Source organism: Panthera tigris, chromosome C2 (genome assembly GCF_018350195.1).
Source record: "Panthera tigris isolate Pti1 chromosome C2, P.tigris_Pti1_mat1.1, whole genome shotgun sequence".
NCBI classification, from domain to species: Eukaryota; Metazoa; Chordata; class Mammalia; order Carnivora; family Felidae; genus Panthera; species Panthera tigris.
This window is the reverse complement of record NC_056668.1, coordinates 64,837,461-64,862,778: the sequence shown is the minus strand read 5'-3', so window position 1 is coordinate 64,862,778 and position 25,318 is coordinate 64,837,461. Positions and strand designations below refer to the sequence as shown.

At 43.8% G+C, this 25,318-nt stretch overlaps 2 protein-coding genes and 1 non-coding gene across 5 annotated transcripts in view; 1 reads left to right on the top strand and 2 right to left on the bottom strand.

The window, feature by feature from the left end:
* The window catches only part of TMEM39A (transmembrane protein 39A), a 30,767-nt gene extending 27,253 nt beyond the window's left edge, over positions 1 to 3,514 (top strand). The window contains exons 8-10 of one of the 2 annotated variants that reach the window (XM_042999150.1): positions 80 to 200; positions 2,485 to 2,538; positions 3,120 to 3,200. In XM_042999150.1, the coding sequence (XP_042855084.1) occupies positions 80 to 200; positions 2,485 to 2,511 (148 nt within the window). In that variant the 3' untranslated portion in view covers positions 2,512 to 2,538; positions 3,120 to 3,200. Of the gene's footprint in view, positions 1 to 79; positions 201 to 2,484; positions 2,539 to 3,119 lie in introns of both variants that reach the window. The other variant, XM_007098364.3, reaches the window with a different exon arrangement.
* A 2,956-nt stretch (positions 3,515 to 6,470) lies between these two features.
* The window catches only part of ARHGAP31 (Rho GTPase activating protein 31), a 115,665-nt gene continuing 96,817 nt past the window's right edge, over positions 6,471 to 25,318 (bottom strand). For both annotated transcript variants that reach the window (XM_007098365.2, XM_042998541.1), the window contains 3 exons: positions 23,211 to 23,786; positions 20,113 to 20,393; positions 6,471 to 16,213 (listed from right to left, as the gene is read on the bottom strand). In XM_007098365.2, the coding sequence (XP_007098427.1) occupies positions 13,784 to 16,213; positions 20,113 to 20,393; positions 23,211 to 23,786 (3,287 nt within the window). In that variant the 3' untranslated portion in view covers positions 6,471 to 13,783. The remainder of the gene's footprint in view (positions 16,214 to 20,112; positions 20,394 to 23,210; positions 23,787 to 25,318) is intronic.
* LOC122230839 lies at positions 17,929 to 18,034 on the bottom strand. The gene has a single exon (XR_006207919.1). It is a non-coding gene; the product is annotated as a U6 spliceosomal RNA (small nuclear RNA).

Sequence of the window (25,318 nt, the reverse complement as noted above, 5' to 3'; positions counted from 1 at the left end):
AGAAATGTAGTTGCCCTTGCCAGACACTGTCTTAGCTGTTATTGCCAATATGCTAACATTGCATTTCTTTCTCCCTTAGTTGGTCAGAAAATACAATATGGCCTCAAGGGGTGCTGGTGCGACACAGCAGATGTTTATATAGAGCCATGGGGCCTTACAACGTGGCAGTGCCTTCAGACGTATCCCATGCCCGCTTTTATGCAAGTACCACTTATTTCTTTTCAAACATAAACTTAGTGGTAAGCATCAGGAGGCCTCTCTGTGCGTAAGCACCTAGCACAGTGTGTAGCACATACGGAAATTGATACATGGTAATTATCACTACTAGTATAATAGTCCCTGTCTTTTGGAAGTGTATTCTGAAAGGCAGTTTTAAGGTCAAATACCATTATCCCAGCTTCAGCAGCTTGAAGTTACACTGGAATTTGTTGAGTCTAGTATTACTTGAAACAAGTAGGCAATTATTTAAGACTTGTTTCATCTTACAATATTTATTTGTAATAGTTTGGTTTAGTGGTATCTTTATTATATTGTATTGTGTATCCTTAAGTGACATTTGATGTAGTAATGTAATGTTTTTGTTTTGTTTTTTGTATTTGTCATACATATCACCTCCTTAAATTACCTTGACTTCCCTTATCAAAGTAAGACAAATGCCATGATCTCTGGCCTTTTACTTTTTCTGGATTAAAAGGGGAAAAGGTTTATAAGTTAAAAAGGAAGAAGCAGTAAACATCCACTAGACATCTAGCTGGACATCCCAGCTTCTGTCCCATTTGAATTTATACCTTGGATTATGTTCTATTTGATCTTTTCAGTGTCCAGGAAATTCTGACTCTAGGAGGCAACAGTATTAACTTATAAGAGAAAAGCCAGCTGATCAGTGGCAGTGGGAAAAAGAAGGTGCATACAGAGGACTGTTCATAGTGCAGGGCATTGCCTTTGAATGAAGATTACATTCTAAGAAAGAATTGGAGGCCTTTTTGGGGGATACTTGAATCTCTTCCTCCCTCCCAGTTCCGTGGGAGTGTACATTGGCTTTCTGGTTAGGTAGGCGTTCGCTACTAAGGCCTTTCAATTAAGTACTGGGAACTCTGTATCAGGGCTGGATGCTTGTAAATACCATTGTGGAAGGTGGGGCTGGGTGGGGGCTGGGAGGAGCACGGAGAAGGTGAAAGGCCCTTGAATGAGGAAACTACCAGCAACTCCTTCCAGACTCCTAAGGGGTTGCCTTAAGATGGAAGAGTAGACTTAAGTCACAGCTGCATAATCATTTGTTTCTACACAGAATATTTAATTAAGTCAGCTGACTTCCACAGGCCATTAATGACTTCTGCTGGCCTGGGCAGTCCCCTTGAAACCTATAATGACCAGGTATTCTACTGGAGTTTTCTGCTTGAAAAATAAGTGTTTTCCTTGCTAGTGTGTTGAACAGCTGAAGAACTGGGCAAAATCCAAAGAATAAGGATTAGGGAAGTTAACTTATTACCTGACTTTGCATGACCAAACAGGTAAATCAGTGCTTCTCAAAGCGGTCCTTGAGCCACTTGCATGTAAATCACCTGGCCCACTCCTTAAAGTGATTCAGGACCCCTACCCCAGACTTCTGAATCAGAGTCTCTGAAGGATTCCAGGAGTTTGCAGCATTTACAGATTTGGAAATGATTCTTAGGAACACTGAAGTTTGAGAACGCTCATTTAAAATATGCCTACTACCTGTAACTGTTAGAATTTAAAGCCTTTCCTCACCATTCTACTCATTCAGTTTATAGCTTAGTGGCACATTTAATTTTAATTGCTAGAATTGCCACAGAAACTCCAATTGCCTGGGTCCTTTTAGAGTATTAAATCTGAGCCAATTTTATACATTCTATTACTAAATATCATATACTAGAACCCAAGGTAAACAGTTCCTTTCTCCCAAAGAAGGACCCTAAGAACCTGGCTACCTTTCATGATAATTAGGCTTTATTCTCAAATTTGTGCCTTGAGGTCCAAATTAGTTTATTTAGATATGATATATCACCATTGCTACAATTTGCACCCTATGACCTCTATCTTTCTATTCATAATGCATTTTTATTAGTAAACCAGGATTTAGCCACTTAAAAAATTTGGTAGAGGGGCGCCTGGGTGGCTCAGTCGGTTAGGCGTCCGACTTCGGCTCAGGTCACGATCTCACGGTCTGTGAGTTCGAGCCCCGCTTTGGGCTCTGTGCTGACTGCTCAGAGCCTGGAGCCTGTTTTGGATTCTGTGTCTCCCTCTCTCTCTGACCCTCCCCTGTCCATGCTCTGTCTCTCTCTGTCTCAAAATAAATAAACGTTAAAAAAAATTGAAAATAAATAAATAAATAAATAAATAAATAAATAAATGATTTGGTAGAAGTGAATACAGCAGCCCTGTTTTTAGCCAAACTCTAATTCTGACTGAATTTTCCTTCTTTCCTCATCGTCCTGTATGTGCACCCTATTTCTCAATATCCAGAAAAAAAAATCCAGCAGAAATTTATGATGTAGAGGATTTGAGTCATTGATGATGGTGGGTACACAGTTTAAAGGAAAATTAAGAAATTATTGTATTGATATTTCAGCTTGTAAGACCTCCCCTCTCCCCAGACTTGTCTAGCGTAGGTGTTTATGTCTCAGACCAGCCCACAACTAACAATGATTTTTACATTTTTAAATGGTTTACATTTTAAACGGTTGTAAACACCTATATAATATCTTCAATTTTTGCCTCTTGACTTGCAAAGTCTAAAATATTTCCCATTCGGTCCTTTATCCAGCCCCTGTCTTAGATAAATATACTTTGGATTATCTCAAATAGAATATATACCCAAGATGTAATTTAAGAAAAATGTTTAGAGGCAGAGTTCTTTTGGGTATAATCCTTTTTCATGTCTCAGGGCATTGAAATAAAATTTATTTCATTATTCCTTGAGCAAAATGGGAAAGGTTTGGGTCTCTACAGCAAGAAATAGCCTGCTTGATGTTCAGTAAGCAGATCTATATATTATTGCACATAGGAACCTGTAAATATGAAATTATTTTAGGAGAAAATGTGAGAAGACTACAGTATTTTTCTGTGAAATAACATTTTGTTTTTTAATCTCTTTACAGTTCCTATTTCATCGTCCATTAAGGCTGTTAAATCTGCTTATCCTTATTGAGGGCAGTGTCGTCTTCTACCAGCTCTATTCCTTGCTGCGGTCAGAGAAGTGGAACCACACACTTTCCATGGCTCTCATCCTCTTCTGCAACTACTATGTTTTATTTAAGCTTCTCCGGGACAGAATAGTATTAGGCAGGGCATACTCCTACCCACTCAACAGTTATGAACTCAAGGCAAATTAAGCTGCCTCTCAACAATGAGGGAGAACTCAGATAAAAATATTTTCATACGTTCTATTTTTTTCTTGCGATTTTTATAAATATTTAAGATATTTTATATTTTGTATACTATTATGTTTTGAAAGGTGGGAAGGGTAAGGGATATTAAATGTATCCATAAACAAGGTGATGTGATCTTTCATGTGTTAGTATATTTGAATAATACACAGGACGAGAGGTGTGCCTCTGCAGTAAAGAGATTGATTTGTTTGTGTGGCTCTGGAATAACTCATTCATTTATGAACACATCTCATATATCACTTAACACCATACCTTTGGTGTGTCTACGCTGCTTCCAGTCCTAATTATCTTTAGTCCTCGGTTGGCCCGACTGCTACAGAAAGGGGAGTCAGTGGAGTCGCCTGACAGCACCCAGTCTCTTTCTCTTTGGCTGGCTAACTGTATTGGAGTACATGGAATAAAGACTGGGTTATAGTCCTGGGTGGGGTTCTCTTTGTTGCCTACTGGGAGGAAGCATTTCTGAGATAGGAACTCAGCATTTTGTTCTGTTCAATGACATTTAAAAATACTTACAGATAAGCTACTATCCTGAAACTCAGGATTTTGTGGTCATTTTCCCTGTTCTTTCACTTCTTTTGCCTCTTAGATTTTCCTTTTATTATTAGCTATTTGTAATAATATTTTTTAAGACAGTCTTTAGAACGAAAGACCATATCATGAAGGAGATGGTGTATGGCTGGACCAGTGGGAGAAGATGAGTGTAAAGCCATGTGGGCTGGCGTATAGGCAGACTGAAGATACCAAGTAACTGGAAGAATGGGCAAGTTCTCAGCTAAACAATCTTGGATGCAGTCTGGACAGCAGCCCACAGCATGTTTGGAGTTATAAGCAGAAGTGAAATAGAAGAAGTTACCTCTTTGTCCTCAGATAATTTGATCTATGCCTAAAATGTGTTTTTAATTTGAAATTCCAGAACCTCTATGTTTGTGAGCATTAACCTTTTTTGGTCCATGTCCATATTCTCAAGAGGTGATCTACTTAGTCAATTGATGTCACTAGTCATCTAAACTTCTGAGGCCTTGTCTTGAGAGCCTGAAATGTATTCTCATATGTTTTCTGTGCTTTGGCTTTTTTACACTGTGAAGTTTTTGGTGAAACACAATATGACCTATGAAGTAAAAAGACCAATCATGTAATTCATAAACTGGCTCTGAAAACAATTCTTGCAGAAGAGTTCCCAACAGGTTTTCAGCAAAGGCAGCATTATGAGGAGTACGTGTCTATATACAGCTATCCAAGGTGACTGCTAAGTTTAACCATTTTCCCCTTAAATATTTTGACATGTATACTTTTTGTTGTTTTTAAGATACATTATTTGGCAGTCTGAGTCCATTCAGCTATTCAACAAATACATATTGACCACCAGGCACAATATTAGGCACTGGGAAAATAACAGTGAAAAAGAAATGCAAAGTTCCTACCCTCATAGAACTTACAATATGGAGGTGCAGAATGTGCCGTAAATAAATTCATGTGTATTATCTCCTGGTAGTAATAAGTAAGTTGGTAAAGAGAAAATAAATCAGGGCAAAGAAATAGTGCCAGGAGTGGCATTGCTAGAAGACGTCTTTGAGAAGATGATTTCTGAGCAAAGAGCAGAGCAAAGAAGCAAGACTGAGCCATCTAAATAATTTGGGGAGCATTCAGTAATACCAAAGACAGTGGCCTGAGGTGGGAACAATTTTGGTATATTGGAAAAATAGCAGGTAACCACAGTGTATTGGCTGCTTTTGTAAAGTGGCTCAACCTAAATAAGGTGGTTCTTGGAGTGGAGGGAGGCCATCTCAATATTCTTTCCTTAGATAGGGTTTCTTTTGACCCATAAACATTTTGAAGAGATTACTTGACAGCTCAGAGCAAAATGGGTGGTCTTGGCACATCAAAATGGCTCCAACTTGGTTCTATCAGCTCAGATAGATTAGATCTGATTAAAGAGAACAGACTGGCTCTCCTAAGCTGATCCCCTACACTCCTGCCTGCCCCTTCTGGTTTGACCTGTCTTGGCCATATCCTAAATGAGTCCTAAATCAGGAGGACCAGATGCCAGGCTGGCTAAACAAATGAGTGAATATAAGAAATAAAAATTAGTTTGGGCTAATGAAATTTCAAAGTGCCCCCCCCCTTTTGCAGATATGACAGCATCAGGGAGATAAAAGCCTCCAGTGCAACATGCTCCTACATATTTCAGCTGTCCTTTGTAGGTGCACATTCAGATGTAGTTCCCTGTGTATCCCTTTACTTATGCGTCATGTGAAAGAAAGTACATCATCTTTGCTTGGTGATTAGGAGATGCATACTCAGTAAAGAATTGCCTTTTGGTGACTGTTTATATACTGGGAAATTAAGTGGAAAAAAATGGCATAGCAAAAGATCAGTTGGGTGAACTTTGGATACAGGAAAAGGAGAAAGATGCTTGGCCAGTTTGGGTGGTTTAAGGTGGGTAAGTAGAGGAAAGCAGTTCATAGGCATGAGCATGATGGGAATGTTCCTTAATATCCTATTTACTCTGATTCCGTGTTCTATTCCTTAAGCTTCTTTCCCCTCCCTATCAGTCATCACCACCAACCCTCCCCCATTTCTATTTACTGAGCAATTATTACATATCAGACACTGCTGGGTGCCAGAGATAGTGATTTTGAGCGTTCATTAATAGAAGACAGATAAGTAATTATAACACAAAGGTGTTCAGAAAGGTACAGAGATGATGCAGAAAAGAGATTTATCAACTTTGCTTGAAAGCTGCAGTGTCATGAAGACTTCACTGCAACAGTAACACATAAGGAGCATTTTAAAGGAGGACTGGGAGTTGACCACTTAGATGAGGGAAAGAAGGTTCATGTGGTACGAACAGGACATACAAAAATCCAAGGCATGGACTTGGGCTAGTTTAGTGGGTTTTTAAAAAAGTTTTTATTTATGTATTTTGAAAGAGAGAAAGCATGAGTCGGAGGGGCAGAGAGGGAGAGACAGAGAGAGAGGGAGAGATCCCAAGCAGGCTCCGCACTGTCAGTACAGAGCCCAATGCGGGGCTCGAACTCACGAACCGTGAGATCATGACCCGAGCCAAAGTTGGAAGCTTAACCAACTGAGCCACCCAGCATGCCATGGACTTGGACTAGTTTTTAAATAACCAGTTCAATAATGCTAGCGAGATAGGCAAAGGATAGATTATAGAAAGACTTGAATTCGACATAGGTCACAGGTTCTCAAAGGTGTGATCCTTGGATACTACATCAAATCTAAGTCGGAATCAAGAGTGAAGCCCAAAAATGTGCCCCTTTCACAAGCACTTCAAGTAATTCTTAGAAGTCTAGGAACTGAAAGCAGCTAATGAAAGATTTTAAACTTAGGAGTTAGGACCCAGAGAGTTCTCAAAATGTAATCTCTGGGTCTGCAGCAGCAGCATCACCTAACTGTGAACTGCTTAGAAATGGAAATTTTTGAGCCCTACCCAAAACCTACTAAGTCAGAAACTCTGGATAGAGCCCAGAAATCTGTTTTAACACACTCAAGGTGATTTCGATGAGATCCACCATCCTTAGACAACTTTGGCAGCAATATGTACAATCTGGAGAATGGACAGATGTCAATGAGACTTAAAGCAGGGAGATCAGTTAGCCAACCATTTAAAAAGTTCATGTAAGAGAAGGTGAGAGGGGGTGGGGTGAGGTGTCAAAGTTGTGTGGGTGATAGAAACAGTGGGATGAAAGGGAAGGACAATTCTGGTGAATAAAAACATTTTAGAGCAGAGAGGAAGAGGAAGCTTTCAAGTGAACCAGACTAAGGAAATGGAGGTCTAAGAGACAAGGTGAACTAGTGTTTCAAGGAAGAAATGATCAACAGTATCAAATATGAGAGAAGAAGGAAGTCAAGAGACAGAATTGACTGTTGATATGGTTATTGGATGATTGGTGACTTTAGCCAAGAAATTTTAATGGAGTGATGGGGGTGGAGGTTAGGTTGCAGTTGGTCCAGAGCAGTGAATTGGAATGAAGAAGTTGTGAATTAGAAGGTGTTCTTGGGAGCCCTTGGGAAGAGGAATAGCAATTCCTGTGAGCTAGAAGGAAGTTCGGGTACATACATATATGGATGAGAAGGTGCTGGTGGGGGGCAGGGGTATTGAAGAAACATCTGACAGCATAAACTTGTGAAGTAAGGGGCAAATTGGGGGTGGATCAACCTAGGAGGGGGCTTAGAATAGTGAAATATCTTTTGTGAGTTTCTGGAATGAGGGTACTGATGAGGTGGTAAATAAACCATAAATTTTCAAAGGCTCTCCTGCCACGGTTTAAAATTTTTCTCTGGTCTAATTCAACAATAAGTAAAAGAGTGGAGAAGATGGGTGGTAAGAGTCCTGGTCCTAGTTTGGAGGTTTGCAAAGCAGGTATGGCTGAAGTACTAGTGGTCAAGGGAGTTAGTAGTGCTGGTGGGAGTAGCTGAGATGCTATTCCTTGAGGTCTGGAAAGGCTAGGGAAGGAAGAATGAAGTCCGGTTGGGAGTACTGTCTCTCAGAGTAGGCGTAAGCCAGACGTTAGTAATCTTGAGCAAGTAGAAGGGATAAAGGAGCAAGGATAGGAGAAATTCTGAGAATGGAATATGAGAGTTTAGGATCACAGAGTCGTGGGTTGTGAAGCAGCATAATGTGAAACCCTGGAGGCAAATGGCCCAAACTAAAGAGAAGTAAAAGCTGTGAGCAACTGTGCCAAGAGTATGGGGCGTGTTTTCCTCAGGAACACTGAAATCATCCAGAACAATGGTGGAAAGAGGGAGCTCGGTGCCAAAGACTGGGAGATCTGGTGCGATATTGACTACACTGTAGCCACAAAGTATGATAAAAGTTAAAATAGCTGGATTCCATGAATTTTGGTAATAGATTTTTGTAGAAGATGGGCAGGAGCAATGGTGCAAAAGCAGAAGTGGGAAACTAGAGAACACCTAGTTTGTGTAACAAGGGAGAAATGTGTAGCCTTACCTGTTCAGGGACAGGAGTGTCCTCAGAGGAGAGTCAAGTTGTATTGAAATCCAGGAAGTGGAGGCAACATTGAGGGAAGATACCAGGGCTGTGATGAGAGAAGACTCCAGAGGCTGGAGGAAAGATTAAGAGTGAGGGCAACTGTGTGCTGCCATTTGGGGGGCAGTGGGCACGGATCCAGGAAAGAGAAACAGAGCAAGTGTGGATCTGGGAATAGGGAAGATGAAAAGGCATTTAGGGTAGTAATGAGGGATGACAGGAGCAGACCTGAGTAGTGTGAAGTTCTAAATATTTTTATTTAGAAGCCTAGTATTTTTGTCCCCTTGGCAGTGGTGTTTTTCATTGCCAGATTGTAAGCCTTGGTTGTGTGATTTTTTTTTTCTAAGGGCCTGTGATTTAGACCCATTGAGTGCCTTTCTGCCCCTTTTTTGTGATAATATATGCCAGGATTTTGCTTCTTTCCCTCAGAGCACCATTAACATAATCATTCAAATGAAAGAGCAGTCCCCTCCGATTGACTGATTCAAGTAATAGAAAAATTGAGTTCACATCCGTGCAGATGGATTCACATAACTTGGTAAGCTGTGGACTTTTGAGAAGCAATAGCTTTTTTTCTTCTTAATTTTCATGACAATATCCATTGACTTATAATGGGTATCTTTGGTAACATGTATGATTACAACAGTAAGAGAGAGAAGTTGCAAATATTTGACAATATTAAGAGGTAAAATAACAAAAACAAGAAAAATTTACTCAAGCAAATCATCAGGACTCCAGCTGTGAAACCAAACCTTGAAGAAAGAAAACCAACATCGAACCAGAACAATGAGCCTGATGCATATAATCTACTTTTCCTATTACTGATTTTGATGAGCCCAGGTCTTTCTCTAGTTCACAGTGCCATCATAAGCATTATCCTTTATATCATTTATTAGAATACATTTTTAAAGCATAACATCTGTTTTAATTACACTTAAATGTCTCTATGGATAGGTTTAATATTTATACTTTTTTAATCAATAGAAAAAATTTGACTATATCTTTGGAAACACTTGTCGAGCTCAACAAACAGCTGAATCCATGTAGATTTCTAACAGATGCCTTTGAAAAAGTGCTTTATCTTGCAGAATTATAAGCCAAGAATTACTATGGCATTGTTATTGCAAAGCATTGTGATCCACCCAGTAAAACACACAGCTACCTACTTCGTGGGTTTCTTATATTTAGCTACATCCTCCTTCAACCTTACAGAGAAGTGATTTTGCATTGCTCATGAACCTCAAGGCTGCTAAATGATCTGCTGTGTGCCCGTTCGTCTGTGGTGGCCCCCAGTTTTATACCATCTAGACTGACACTGATCTCAGGCGATCACCCTTTTTCTATCTCCTATGTCTCTCCATGCTTGGAAGGTGATGACAAAGGAGGACACGTTCTTTGTCATTCCACATTTTGAGCTGACCTTCCTGTTGGAAGCGCCTAAAATCATACTCCTGACAACACTTAACCCCAAGATTAATTTTGTCATTAGATAGGACAAGCCGGTGGTAGAATGTGGTCCTGTCCCGAACCTCTCCCACTCCAATTCCAGACAAATGAATCTTATGCTCCCCACTGCCCCTGCAAGACCTGTGTAGATAAATAAACCACCCAATTTTAGTCAAATGTGATTACCATGCGCTGAACATTAGGCATGAAAGGAGCAGCTTATCTTGGACCTATGACTTCATCATCAACAGGAGTTAATACATTTTGTGGTGATGGAAGTCTCTAAAGCCCCCTCTCAGGAGCATGGCATGCTATTTATTACCTGGCTCATTAGCAGAGATCCAGCAGGACTTCACAACCAAACCAATTAAGACTACACACAACTTCAGAACTATTTGTTCTTGATTACCGCTCTCTCATTTTTTAAACAAAGCAAAATTCTCAACGCCTGTCTCCCTAGTACCTTCTGCTGGATTTGCAATTGTGTTTAATTTGATTAAAGTCAGTAGGTAACTCGAACACTATTAACAATCCTATTAAAAGATGCTAGTTGCTACATGTTTCCCTTTCAGCTGTCATTTGATAACTTAACGGTTCTAAATCTTGTGCCTATTTGTTTATGGACTATTTCATTTGCTACCATGCCTCTCCCCTTTTTCAGTAGACTCTTTAAGGATTTAAGTTCTAAGGCACCCAGTGCAATATTACTAAGCTCTTGATAAATACTGTTGAGGATGATGATGTTTATTACGTTTTTAAACTCCCCAGAATCCCTCATTTTGAGTCGGTCAATATTTTGAATTTTATGGCTTAGATTAAGTTGTCTTAATGGAGTTCTTGGTCAGGTCTCTTCACGTTCCATCTAAAGCAAAGAATAAAAACCAAATTTCCCTCTATCTGGTCCGTTTTGGCAAAAAAGAAAAGAAAAAAATAGCTGGCCTGAGAGGGCCATTTTGCCAATAAATACAGATTATCCTCTCAAGCAACTGCTAACACTGAAAGAAAATATTAGGAGATGCATGCATTTCATTTCAACATTTAAATCCAGCCACCCCCATTTTGAGGACTGGTAATTGATTTGAAGGAGCACTTTGCCAATTTGATTTTTCAGCCCTTTGCAGAGCACCCTGTAGATCCTCCTGAAAACACAAGCCCTTGTTCTGTCCCTCCCCTGGGTGGCAGTGAGCAATTTGATTTCCAGCTGGCCATTCTCAAGGGGGTCATTTTTCAGTCCCAAATGAATGACCAAATAGGTCATCTCAAGGCATTTGGGGGAACAATTTCAGGGGGGAAAATCTGAGTTCTCTGCCATGAAATGGAATTTCCTCAGCGCCAGGCTAGCCCTAGTCCCCAGGAAGTTTATGGCTGCGTTTGTGACAGCTGACAGGCTGGGCTATAGTGACGAAGAAGTCCACATTTCCGCAGTGGGACACTGATTGAGGTGAGTCAGCTTCCACAGCCTTCTGGATTGACTGGCTAGGGAAGCTGAGAATACAGAATATCTCCAGACAGTTGTCATTGTGTCTCATGGTGGCATCCACATATCCAAACTCCTGAAGATGATGCTACAGACAAAAGGTGTCAGAGTCTGTCATGGCATGCCATGTCAAGGAGCATGGCAGCCATTTAAGAAATGTGCCTAGGTGCCCCGAGGAGAACCCACTCATTAATATGTACTTAGTGGCTTCTGAGTCTATTCCCAAATAAAAATATATCCTCTAAGTGTTACAAACAAAAATTCAAAATAATCGTAAAACAGTTTAAATATTTCATTACTTGGCTCAGAGTTCTGATGGTGAGGCAAAGTCCAGTTCCCTTCCTCTCTCACATTGTAACTGGAACATGGTCTTTATCAAAGCATAGACACCATAGTGCACTGCGATTGGGATAAAGCCTATCTGCCCACATTTTCTGATAAGGCAGGAATGTACTTTTCAACTCTCCTGAACATGGCCTTTCTCATCTGTCACCACTATATTTCTTCACCTTGCTTGCCAAGGAGGAAAAATGCTATACCCTAGGACTTTGTTTTTTTAATGGGTTGACATCTCCTCAGCTGTTGGTCCAGTGTCTTGCTCACCTAATGAGAATGCAAGACCCCGAAACGCCTATTAACTGCTCCCCTCCTCACTCACCTCAGCGCCCTCTGAAAGTAGAACTCATCAGCTAGCCTGCCAGTTACCCCACCACAGACACTGGCTTAAAAGGTACAGGACAAGATTTTAAAACTGTAAGGTTTATCAGGGAAGAAGGGAGAGGGGAATATGTATCTGTTGCAGGGCATCAGCTTCCAATTTCTCACTGGAGGAGGTAACTTTAATTCAGCCCCTACCTACCCCAGCAGCAGCGTGGGTTGTGAGGCCTGCCCAGAGGTACTGGCTAGCTCCTAGGGAAAGTTCTGCAATGACTGAGCTTGTGGACAGAGTTCAGCCAGACTTGACCCTGAGAAGACATGGATAGGGCTAGAAACAGGTCTATTTTAATTCGTTTCTCAAATAAGATCATTGTCTTAGGTTTGAAACTGCTGATACTCTAATGGCTTTTGCCTTGAGAAGGGCTCCTGTGAAGCCCTTTTTTGGGGGAAGCACCAAAAATCTGCCAGCAGGTTATATTAGTTCTCCTTCCTCTCACCAATCGAAAAGGAAAGAACCATTGGAAGTTCTAAAAAACTGAAATAAGATCAGATTGGTTTATTGCTTCTGCCTGCATATAGACAGAAGGGCAAGTTGGAGTGCTGGGGTGGGTGATGGATGAGGGTGATTATGGAAAGGAGAAAGATACTCAAATATGCTCTGAGTAATGGAAGGAGAGGGAGACGGGGAGGCACCCACTGGCTAAAATGAAATGCATATTCAGAAGGGCAGCTCTCACCAAGTGGTAGTGATGGTCACCCTGCCAGGGTTCCCCACTTATCCTCTCCTGTACTCCCAGCCTAGTGTGGGGGAGAGGGAAGCTGAGCTAGAGGTGTTTTCTCTAATGCCCAACCAATTTAAACACATTAAGTTTAGAGTATAGTTCTGCCCATGCATGAGGTTTTTCTCTATGATGATATCCTGTTCTTGGACTCTGATTCGGAAAGAAAACAGATCACTTCACTTCACTATTGCATACTCAAGTGAAGATTCAGCACATTTCATTGAGGTAACCCTCAGCTCAGCTCAGCCCCCACCTTGCCCAGCTACTGGATTTGTAAATCAGAGGTCAGGATAATGGTAGAGTCCCAAGTTAGCAAAAGCCACAGCCAGTAAGTTTTCTTAGATTTTTCCAGTCTCAGAATTTGCTCTTGTGTATAGATTCTGATTTTCAACGCTGATACATGGAGCCATCTTGGACAGGTCTGCAGAGATTCCAGGGAAATTCACCCAGTTGGATCTTTAAGTGTTAGTTTGCACTTCCAAATCTGCTTCCATTCTGGAGTGTACACTTTTACAAAGCTTATCAGAAAACTGGTCTAAAAGAACACATGCTTTAAAGAGCATTAAAGAGCATGATGTAAAAAGGAGGCCTTCAAACCTCAACAGCAACATTTTCCAACACAGGCAAAGGATTTCTCTTTCTTTCAAAAGACGTTATTTTAGCCAACTGTCAACGGTAACAGATAATGACAATGTGGGAGAAATGCAACTCACAAACAAACCGAAATCTCATTGGAGGCAAGAATTTCACCCTGTTCTGTTACCTGATCTTTTCCCACCTGCCGTTATGGATTTATCTGAATTTCATCTCTTGGTCCTTCCCTTGACCTCTTTTCTGGCAAACGAACTAATTAATAAATGGTCAAAAGCCTGAAGAAAGAGAAGAGGCCAAAATAAGCCCAAATTTGGATAACCTACGCCTGGAATAATGGCAAGTTGGCCCTGTAATAACTTCCAGATGATGAATCATGACATTTTTTTCAGACACCAGTGAACTGATGTCATTCTATTTGCCTCCCATTTCTTCCATCCAGAATCACTGATCTCCGCTGGGGCTGGTAAAAACAGCTGGTTGAGGTCTCTAGTCTTTGGCCATTCTTAGGGATGGTCATTTTATTCCTAAGTGTAACCCCTTCTGGTGTGACCCACGTGTTTTCTGCCAAATCCCCACAAAGAAGGCCAGGGGAAACTGTCTGGGTGGGACTTCTGATGGGGGACAGAAGAACCTTGGAATCTGTCACTGCGGATGAAGGGGGAGGGTGGTCCATAATGGGGAAAGGGGGACTGAATAAGATTAGGCTCTGAGGTCTTCCCGGTCTTGACCTGTGGAAAGGCTTAGAACCCCCTGATGGTCGCTCTATTTTTGAAGAAAGAAGGTTGTCTCCAGATGGCTCTGTCTCTGATGTGCGTTTTCTGCATTGCACTGTTGCATCCTGGGTGGAGAGCAGGTTAGCCAAGACTGGTTCTGGAGGAAGGGTGGGTCCCTCACACAAGTGGGATGTAGTGGTATCCATTGGCAAGGACGCAGTGGTTTCTGTATCTTGCTTTGATTTCTCTTCTTTTGGGCTTTCTGAGGAAGAGACAGAATCATCTTTGGCAGATTTCTGATTGGTCTCACCAGTTGAGCTGGGTTCCTCTTGGCCCCTTTCCAGAGGCTGAGCCCCACTGTCGCCTGAGCTCTGAGAGGGCAGGGGCTGTGGGATCTGTGTATACTGAATCTTGGGTGGGATGACTGGGACTGCCCTGGCCTGGCACATTTTGACCATGAAGGAGGTTCTCACAGCTGACACACTCACAGGAGCCGAGTTACGGCGGCCTGTCAGGGCCTGAGCAACAATGTCCAAGTCCTGAGGGTCCTGGGAGTAAATGCTCCATGGGTCTACTTTACAGTGAGATGATGACATCCATGTGACTTTCCTGTCTGCTGGATCAGAGAGCTGCATTCCAGGTGAACCAAATGAGGCCACGTTCTCAAACCGGAAGAGGTCAGTGATGGGAATGGCAGAGTCCAAATTGAGGGAAGAAGGCCTGTGTTTCCCTTTGGGGGGCCCACAGTCAGTGCCTCTCAGCTGTAACTTTGGGGGATGCTCTCCAGGCAAGGTACTGTCCTGCACACTAGGTGAACTCTCCTTGCTATTGTCTGGCCCAGGAACACTACCTTGCTCAATCTGAGGGTTGTTGTGCCCTTGGTGTGCCCCCAGTTCCTTTCCCTCTGCCAGGCTGACAGGGCTGATTTCTGCTGGTTCAGGCTGCAAAGCACTTGGTCCCTTCTGGCTGGGAACAGCCTCTGTCCCTTTTGGGCCAGAGAACTCTCTGAAGGACCTTAGGGTTTTCTCATCCCGTTCAGTAATCTCTCTCCTGGATGCCAGGGATTGCAGAGGGTCGGAATTCCTCTCTGCCTCAAGGTTAGCACAGCTGCTGGAGGAGGGAGTCTCAAGAGTCCACTGGCTCTTGACAGAGGTGGTTTTGCTATCCAGAGAATGGCTCTGGCGAAGGCTGGGCCTGTGGGGAAGCCTCTTCTCCAACCGGTGGCCCTGGGCGCCCTGCACCTGGGCCTCTTGCACATCTTTCAGGGTGGGAGAGTGAAGGGGACTCGTTACCCACTGGGGCTCCTCCCAGGGTTCCACCATCTCCAGGCCATGCTGGGCAATGTCTGTCACAGTTTCGTCTTCATCACAGTCTGAGGGCTCCTGTACTGAATGGGCTACATCCCCCTCTCCTTGTGGGGAGATCTCAACCTCTCTTGTTGGGCTTCGAAGACCAGAGCCTTTTCCCTCAGGGGCAGCATTCTCTGAATTTTGATGTTCGCTTTCCCCTAGAGAGACCTCCTCCCCCTGACAAAGTCTGGGGGTCCCAGGGCTGCCTTTGGACTTCAGCTGGTCTATATATGGATTTGTCTGCAAATTCCTAGACGAGTCTTCTCTCTCAGGGCTGCCCTTTGATAGCTGATCTCGAGGCGCCTCTTCCAGAGGAGTTGGAGGGGGCGCGGCAGGCGGGAGCAGAGGAGACAGATTCCCTGGGCCTCCCTGGTCCACCCTTGCTTGTGAAGAAGCCGCCTCAAATGGTGCGATTTCCAGAGGAGCCAGGCTGGTGGGATCTGGGCGCTGGCCCTTCTCTGGCTCAGATCGGTGGAGGCTGTTCATAGTCTCTGGCTTTTCTCTATTGGCTGCCGTGGAAGTCCCCTGTGTGCTCTGATTGGTTGGATCCCTAGTCCACTCCTCCACAGGGGTGGAGACGGCAGTTGGGCCACAGGACAAGCTTTCAGGAGGCTCTGGGGAAGCGAGAGGCCCTGGACTGGGCTCCAGGATTGGCTGAACTGGGCAGATCTTTGGAGCAGGTGGTGGCAGTGAGAGCTCCTCCTCAGATTCAATGATTTTCAGCTCCTGTTGAATCTCGGGCCAGATCAGGGTGTTGGCCACATCATCTTCATCCTGAAAAACACCAAGAAACGGATTATTTTAGAGCCAAGGACTCTCGGCACTGACAACTGCAACTGTTGCTCAGGGAGAGTAAAGGGATTGGCGAGGTGCCAGGCTGCACTATCCCAGCAAGTAAAGGACACTGCATTAATAACCATGGATGTTTACTCAGTGCTTATGATGTGCGGTAACACATTTTAACTGCATTTTCTTGTTTAATTGTCCCAACAACTCTAAGAGGTAAACACTACTATAACCACTCCCATTGTAGAGGTGAGGAGACCTATGTTCAAACAGATTAAACAATTTACCGAAATCACAGAGCAGCAGACTGGGACTAAAATCCAGCTGTGTCTACACCAGAACAGAAACACTTAATCCCTGTGCACTGTTGACTTATAAAACAAACCAACCCCTGGTCTCATTTAACCTCAGGTTTACCAGATGGCACACAAGAAACAGATTCTCCCAGTGGAATGTAAACGTTAAGTCTTGCCCTGACATCTGCTTTCCAAATAAATAAATACAGCTTTTATTTTATTACCAAAGAAATATGTATTTCACATGGAAAAAAATTTTTTAACACATATTAAAATAAAGGAGAATACAAAAACAGCAGAATCTTATATTCCTACTACCCACAGATAACCACTGTTGATCTGAAGGGTGCCTTCTCCTCCATCTTGTTTGCTGCCCTTGTCTCCCCTCAAGTCTAGTTTCTCTTTGTCTGACTCCTCCCTTGCCCTACACAAAGCCCCAAACTGTAGACAGGAAAGGGATGAAGGGAGGCCTGGTCGGGGCCTGGGAAACAAATTTCAGTGGCCTTCAGTTCTTCTCTTAAAGTCTAATTCTGTCCCAGGGAGAAGCAGTTCTAGAAGGCATATCCATCCTGTGGGGGTTCAGGCCTTTATGAGAAACCTGACCTCATGCCAACCTGACATCACTTCTCATCCGGCTCTGATCATGTGTTTCATGTTACAATTAATTTGATGCTTATCTTATCTTTCCCAATGAATGGACTATGAGCTCTTGGAGGTCAAGAATTGTGTCCATTCGTCTTTGATTCTTCAAGGCCAGAGCCTGGTATACTGTGAGTAGTTGCTCAATAAGAGGTTTTCTTTTGAGTTATTTCTATTTGAGTTATTTCCTTCAGAGAATTCTCCAGAAATAGGATTACTTGGTCAAAAGGCAGGGATATTTTTAGGATCTGATTCTACTGTATTGCATTCATTTGTATCTATTTCTATTTCACCTTCAGGGCAGGGGCAGCCTTTTACTCATCTCTTTACTCTCCTCAGCACCTCCATTTATTGATCTCTTACTAAGAAATCAATAAATTTAGATAAATAAATGAGCATGTAAACTCCCCTCCACCCCTCTCTACCATCTCAGTAAGTGGACCATGGTGCATCTTTCTGCTCAGATCAGAAATCTATGAGGTGTCTTGACTCTTCCTTCTTCCTCACTCTTACCCAATCCCTCACCAAGTCCTGTTCATTCTAGCTTCTTTCTTTGTGTGATAATTAAAATTATTAAAATTGTGTGATAGTTAAAATTATTAAAATAAAAATATTATTTTAGATATTGCTATTTTATTTTATTTTACTTTATTTTATTCTAATTTATTTTAAGTAGGCTCCATGCCCAATGCGGAGCATGAACTCATGACACTGAGTTTAAGAGTCACAGGCCTTACCGACTGAGCCAGCCAGGAACCCACCCCCCCCAAATATGAAAGCTTCATGAACTTGCATATCATCCTTCACAGAGACCATGCTAATTGTCTCTGTATCACTCCAATTTTAGTATGTGTGTTGCTGAAGTGAGTGCCACTCTAGCTTCTAAATAACTCTTGAAGCCTTCCATTTCTATCTCCGTTGCCCCCACCCTTGTCTAAGCCCCCATCTTTTCTCACCTGGCTTGTCACATACTAGCCTTCTAACTGGCATCCCTGCCTCCTCTCCAGCCTCGTCCGAGCCATTCTCCTCACAAAATAGAGGGACCTTTAAAGTATAAAATTCTGCACAGATCAGATTTCCCACTGCTCCTTAATCTCCAAATCCCTTCCAAGCAGCCCTGTCTGACTGGCCCCTGCTTCCCTCTGGGCCTCTTTCTCTGGCCCAAATTCCTGTTCTCTGGTCTTGTTCCTGTTTCTTGAATGTTTCATGCTCTTTCCCACCTGAGATTCATGGCACATCTTACTCTTTCTGCCTAGAAATCTCTCCCTTCCTATTCTGTCCCCTGCCCCTTTAGTCTAGCTAAGTTCTCAGTCTAAATGTCTATTTTTCAGAGAAGTCTTCCCTGACCATTGTGACTCCCCTCCTCCCTCTGACTAGGTTAGGTGCTCCTGTTATACACTCTCACAGCATGCTGTACTTCCACATCATCCTAGAAAGCATGCGTTTAATGACCTTTCACCTACTAAGCTGTCAGCTTGAAGAAGGCAGGGACTGCGACCGTCTTGCACACTGCAGTCATCTCCATGCTCAGAGGAGTGCCTGGCCCAAAGTAGGTGTTTACATACACTTTATTTATTTATTGGTTTGTTTAAAATTTGTTTTCACGTTTATTTATTTTTGAGAGAGAGAGACAGAGTGTGAGCGGAGGAGGGGCAGAGAGAGAGGGAGACACAGAATCTGAAGCAGGCTCCAGGCTCCACGCTGTCAACACAGAGCCAGACACGGGGCTCAGACTCACAACTGTGAGATCATGACCTGAGCAGAAGTCAGATGCTTAACCGACTGAGCCACCCAGGCACCCCTATTATTGTTTTTCTTTAATGTTTATTTTTGAGAGAAAGAGGGAGAGAGAGAGGGAGCGAACACACACAGCTAGTGGGGGAGGGGCAGAGAGAGAGGGAGACTGAGGATCCAAAAGGGTCTGCGCTGACGGTGGAGAGCGTGATGTGGGGCTCGAACTCACGAGCTAAGGTGGCCGATTAAGCCACCTTAATAGAGGCGCCCCTTAAATACATTTTTAAACTGAGGAATGGACTGATGCCTTTACCTGTTCCCCTGAATCCGGCCTGGTTCCCCTTCCAGAACTAATTTTATCTGCTTCTGAAAGCAGTGCTATTCCCAGAATTCAATCCCTGTAAGAATGTCCATATCCTTCTCCTTCTACAGTGGCAAACACATCCATCAGGAACCTTTTCTCAGCCCTCTTAAAGTCACTATAGCACTCCTGCACTGCCCTAACTCCCAGCACATCGTCCTTTTGTGCATGTCCTGGAAACCAAATCCCCGGAAACAAGTTAAAAGGCAAAGAACTTCCTTTCTCCTTTGACATACACCTCCAGGTCACAGAGCTGCCTCCTCAGTGTAGGACTCCTCCCTGGATGCCCCGGAAAACCTCCTCACACCTTCATTTTATAAAAGGACATCCCATAAAACCTTGGAGAAATTTCACCTCTAAAAAGTACATGAGGTGTAGTAAGCCCTGGCATCATGTTCTAACTTCTCCAGAAGCCATGGGGGAAAGGAGCGAATCCTGGAAATCTTTCAGAAGACTTTACAAACGTGCACAGGCAACCGTCCATCCAGGATGTCTGGAAGGAAAGCTGGATCCCATAATGGTCATCATATTTGGGACTGGTTTTGTGCTGCTTCTGGGATCGAATGTCATTATATTCCAAGGACGTGTCACTGGTTTACGGTGACCTCAGATCAGAAATATTTAGAGTTGAGCCTGTCCTAGGGAATCTGAGCTGGATGGTTCCTTCCCATCATCACAGGCCTTCTGAAAAGTCCACTGAAAAAGACTCCCAGACCTGATTAGAAGACTGTCTCCTGAAGTCCCTTTGGCAGACACTGGTTCTAAAAAAATAATAACAAACTGCTTTCAGCTAGTCCAAGAACCCTTGGGATAAAGAGGACTCTTACTGGCCGGATCAGGCAGTGAGTCCACCTTACCATCTCGTGGAGAAACACGGCTTCGGCTCTGGCCCGGGGGCTCTCTTGCAGAGTGCTGGGCTTCCCCTGGTCAGCCTCACGACCCTCCTCCACCACCTTCTCTGGATCTAGCCTCTTCTCTAATTCACTTGGATGCTGAGAACCCAGGGAGATTTCTGGAGCCTTCTTTTCCTCCAGTTGGGAGCCTGGCTCCAGGGAGAGGCCTTTGCTGCACTCTTCTGTCCTCACTGCTTCCGGTCCTGGCTTGGCATCCTCGAGAGCCGCCTTCTTAGGTACAGAAGCTGCAATGAGGATGACAGTTACCTGTTGAAGACTTCATTTGAAAAGAGGCTGTTCCCAGCACAGTCACCATCCTGGGCTAGTCCCCCTTCCCAAGTATGGAGAAAATTCTCCCAGCCTGCTGCCCCTCACATTCTTTACCCTTTCCTTCTAGCCACGTCCTGCCTTCAGTTCCCAGAGTCACAGACTGTCAGAGATGGGAGGGGCCTTGAAGATCATCTAGTCCAGGGGCTCGAGACTAGGAACCATTTGCTCTTCCCCTCCCCAGGAGACATTTGGCAGTGTCTGTGGACAGTTCTGGTTGCCACAAGTCGGTGGGGAGGAGGTGGCTACTGGCATCTCGTGAGTAGAAACCAAGGATACTAAGTATCCTACAAAGCATGAAACAGCCCCACCCCCAACAAAGAATTGCCCAGCCCACAATGTCAATAATGCCAAGGTTGAGAAACCCTGTTCTAATCTAAGCTTTCACTTCACAGATAAATAAATTCGGATCCTGACAAGCCAAGCAGTTGCCCGGGGCATAGAAATCTATTATTTACACAAAGCTACAAAGATGTATTATGATTATGATTGACAGCTTCCTGTGTGACCCTTCCCAGGGGTTTTCTGCACATCAATCTGGATATATCTAAAATGAAATGATTAAGCCCTGGTCTTAAACAGACCAGAGGGAGTGGAGAGGGAGGCAGACCCCAAGTTTGACCTCTGCTACTTGCATGAAGAAGGTCCTATCTCATTGTATAAGGCTGTTTTCACAGTGCAGGATGAAGACTAAATACCCAGGACAGTAACCAATCACACAAAAGCCTTTGGAAACACTTTCTCTTCAAAGGCTTCACTTCCTCTTCTAACCCTCACCCTGCTCCATCCACACCAACCCACCACCCGGGGCATTCCCCAAACAGGGCATCACTTGATGCACCTGAGCTTCCGCTCATCTCGTGCCCCATGTCCTGAAGGGAATGGGAGGAGAAAAGGACGAATTTACGGAAGATCTTCTGTGAGCCAGACTGTGAATAAGCATTTTATGAACATTCTCCCATTGAGACTTCACCCCAGCCCTTGAGATACCAATCACCCCTGGCTCAGAGATATCAACCATTGTCCACTGTCACACTGCCAAAAAGTGCTGAAGCTAGGATGCGAACTGGCCCAGTTGAAATCCAAAACCTACACACTTCCCACAATATTCAGCTGCTTCTCAGCCCAGAATATCCTCCCCATCTTTTCTGGGTGGAGAAAGCCTAACCATTTAGGTTAGGTTAGAAGGCCCAGCCCAAATGTCACCTCTTCTGGGAAGCCTTCCTGGAATTCTCCTGAGTGGACTGCCTCTTCCTGATGCCCTTGAAATCCTTTCTGAACACATCTTTCATTACGTTTCAGGGACCTAAGCCCTCCCTCATTCAAAAAGCCCAAGGAGGGTCTCCTGCTACTTCTACAGGCTGACCTGTGCGGCATTTCGGTACAGTTTAATTTCTCTCCCTAGTTCATGAGCCTGCTGGGTCAAGGGAACATGTTTTAACAATCTTTGTAACTCCACAGCCCATTATAAACATGTAAAGGAGCATGGTGGAGTGTTTTAAAACCTGGATTAAAATCCTGGTTTTTCCGTTTCCGTGCTATGGCTCATTTGGCAAGTTAACTGATTCCTCTCTAAGCAAATGGGGATAATAGTAACTACCTCTGCCTCACAGAGTTGTTGTGAGGAGAATGAAGATAATGCATGTAGAACACTTAGGACAGTGCCTGATACCATAACAGTTGTTCAAAAAAGCTTAGCTAATATTAATAATGAAAATATTCTTTTTAAAGATGTTTATTTATTTATTTTGAGAGAAAGAGAGAGAGAGAGAGCAAGTGGGGAAGGGGCAGAGAGAGGGGAGAAAGAGAATCCCAAGCAGGTTCTGTGCTGCCAACTCAGAGCCTGATGTGGGGCTCAATCCCATGACACTGGGATCATAACCCGAGCTGAAATCAAGAGTTGAACAATCAACCTACTGAGCTATCCAGGCACCGCAATAATAAAAACATTCTTAATCCACAAGGAGCATTGGTTGGTTTGTCTGTCAATCATCCTCTCCTTTGAGGTTCTCCCTACTTCCATTTTATGTGGCTCACAGTTGGCTGTTCATCATAGAACCCCCTCCTAACTCCAAATATGGTTCAGAGACTCACCCTTAGCCAATTATAGGACCCTAATTGCTTGGCAACCATAACTGGTCCACGGTTGAGCATGTGACCCAAGCAGGACCAATCAGAGTCTTCCCCACATTTGACATACGGAAATTGGGAGCAAGATGTTCTTTCTCATCGCTAGCGTTGCTAGCCATGTTCTCTGCAGATATGAGGTAGAAATGAGGGATGGGTGGATGGAGAGAGGTTGAGTCTAGAAGAATTGAATCCCTAATTCTAGCTTTTGAGCTAGAATTCCATTCTTTGAGCTTCTCCCCCTACCTTCTCACTATGTGAGTGAATAAAATAATAGGCATTATTTACTGAGTATTTACTATGTATTAGACACTGTTCTGAGAGCCTTACATGTATTAACTAACTTAATATTCACAGCAAATGTATGAAGAAGATATGATTATGAACATCATTCCCATTTTACAGATCAAGAAGTTGAGGCATACAGCTGAGCTGCTAAAGACCATACAGTGAAATGGCTGAGACTGGACTTGCACTTGGGCAATCTGGCTCCACAGCCCATGGTCTTAACCACTTCACCATATTGTCTTGCAAACTCTGTTCAAGCAAGTTTAAGGCTAGCTTTTTACCTCTTGCAATGAAAAGAAACCCTTTCTCCCTTGCTTTACCTGTAGAAGTCTCAGCGCCCAGTGGCTTGTCGTCTTCAGGCCAACCTCCACTCTCTGAGCCCTGGAAAGAAAACTCTTCCAGGCTGGAAAGTGACTGGAGCTCTTTTGGGGGTGTTCTGCACGGGGTGCTGTTAGTGCTGATGACAGCCGACACACGGAGCGGCACGGACACGGCGAAGGGCTCAGAGATGTTCAGGGCCTTGCGCTGGTGACGGGGTGAGGGCTCCATCTGGAAGAGACTGCTGGTGAAGACAGATTTGCTGGGGCTGTCGTTTGATGTGTAGAACATACCCAGCATCTTCGGGGCTGTTTGCTCGCTCTCGGGATCCTCGATGGGCCGGAACACCTTCAGCTGCTCAGGTGGGGGCCGGGCCTGAGCACTCTCGAGTTGGCTTCGATCACTGCTCACGTCAAAGCCCCCCTCTGCCCCTGCCGGCATCCCCTCCTGGCCCCACTCGCCCTCCTGCTTGCTGAGGTCACAGGAGCTGCCAGGGCTGGTCGAATGCAATTTTGCCGCTGGAATGAAAAATCCACCAGTGGTGACTGTTCGATTAAAATTTCCTTTGGTTTCTTTCCCTGGTGAAAAAGCAAACAGACACATGGTCAGCAGCCGGGGCAGGCATACGACTACACAGCCTTCCAGTAAGGGAAGGTATACAACACCTGAATATTGGAAAGGCATCGTGTTCTAGTAAGGGCCTAGCCCTCCTAATAAAGACAGGTGAATACATTTGGTTGACAAGAGAGTAAGCTTCCTCTCATGTGCACAGAATGTTGGCACGATGCCCTGACAGGACCATTTGATGTCATCAGATGCATCTGTTTTAAACTCTGCAGGTAGAGTGGTTTCCGCAAGACGGCCACTGTTAAGGTTGCTAAACAGAACAGTCATCCACCAAGCAGTAAATGTAGATCTTGAAAAAGAAAAAAGACAGATGGGAGATGGCAGAATGGTGTTTTCTCAAAAGGAAGGAGAAGACAAAAAGGGCAAACTAACAGAATTTTGTTTTATTTTAAAACTCGAAAACGTATTGTTTCAAGCCTCCTCTGGCAGATGGAGCCAAACAGGGGTTTGATTTCCCAGCAAGGAGACAAATGCTGTTCTCAGCTAGACCTTTCTCCCTTTTCCCAGGCTTCCTCCTGCTGATTCAGGGGATGAGAAACTAGAAATGTAAATTAATGAAAAGTTAGAAAGCCCAGTTGTGAGGAGCAAGTTCCCAACCGACTTAAAAGTGAAAGTAAAGAAGAGAAAAATCTGTATGGGAAACAAACCACAAGATAACAAGTGAGTTGTCTGGGATCGGGAAAATGGTTCCCAGCAGGCTAACAGCTGTGCTGGACATCTTATGTAACGTGAGGTTTGAATGTTCTGTAGGGGAAGTGTAATGACCTCCTTTAACACATGAGGAAAGCGAGACTCAGAGGGGCAGATACCTGCCCAATGCTCATCCAAATGAGGACCTACATTTTGAAATATTAAATTCTGTGGTGCAGGGCAAGAACTGCCTCAAAAGTTTTCCAAACCAAAGCAAATGGATGACTAGAAAGGTGAGACAATGCTAAAAGGATCGCATCAGCTTAAAAAGAGTTCACTGTCAGGGTGCCTGGGTGGCTCAGTCGGTTAAGCATCTGACTTTGGCTCAGGTCATAATCTCCCAGTTTGTGGGTTCAAGCCCCACTCTGGGCTCTGTGCTGACAGCTCAGAGCCTGGAGACTGCTTCAGATTCTGTGACTCCCTCTCCCTCTCTCTCTGCTCCTCCCCTGCTTGTCCTCTATCTCTCTCAAAAATAAACATAAAAAAAAAGTTCACGCTTTTACAAGTTTACAGTTATTTTCAAAAGGTTGTTCTAAGACTTTCTGCATTGTTTCAGGCGGCCTCATTTATCAAAGAGCAAAATTTTTTGTATTAAAGGAATTGGAAAGTCATGGGATAAACGGGGGAAGCCCTGTGCCTCGCAACTTGTAGCAGGGGTTGTTGGCTGCTTAAGAAAAAAAAAACAAAAACAGGAGCGAGAGGTACAGGGAGGTCAGCCCTTAAGACCAATGTGGTGAGATGCCACTTTGGTGGGGTGTCACCTTGCATGCAACCCTCCACACATCTACCAAAG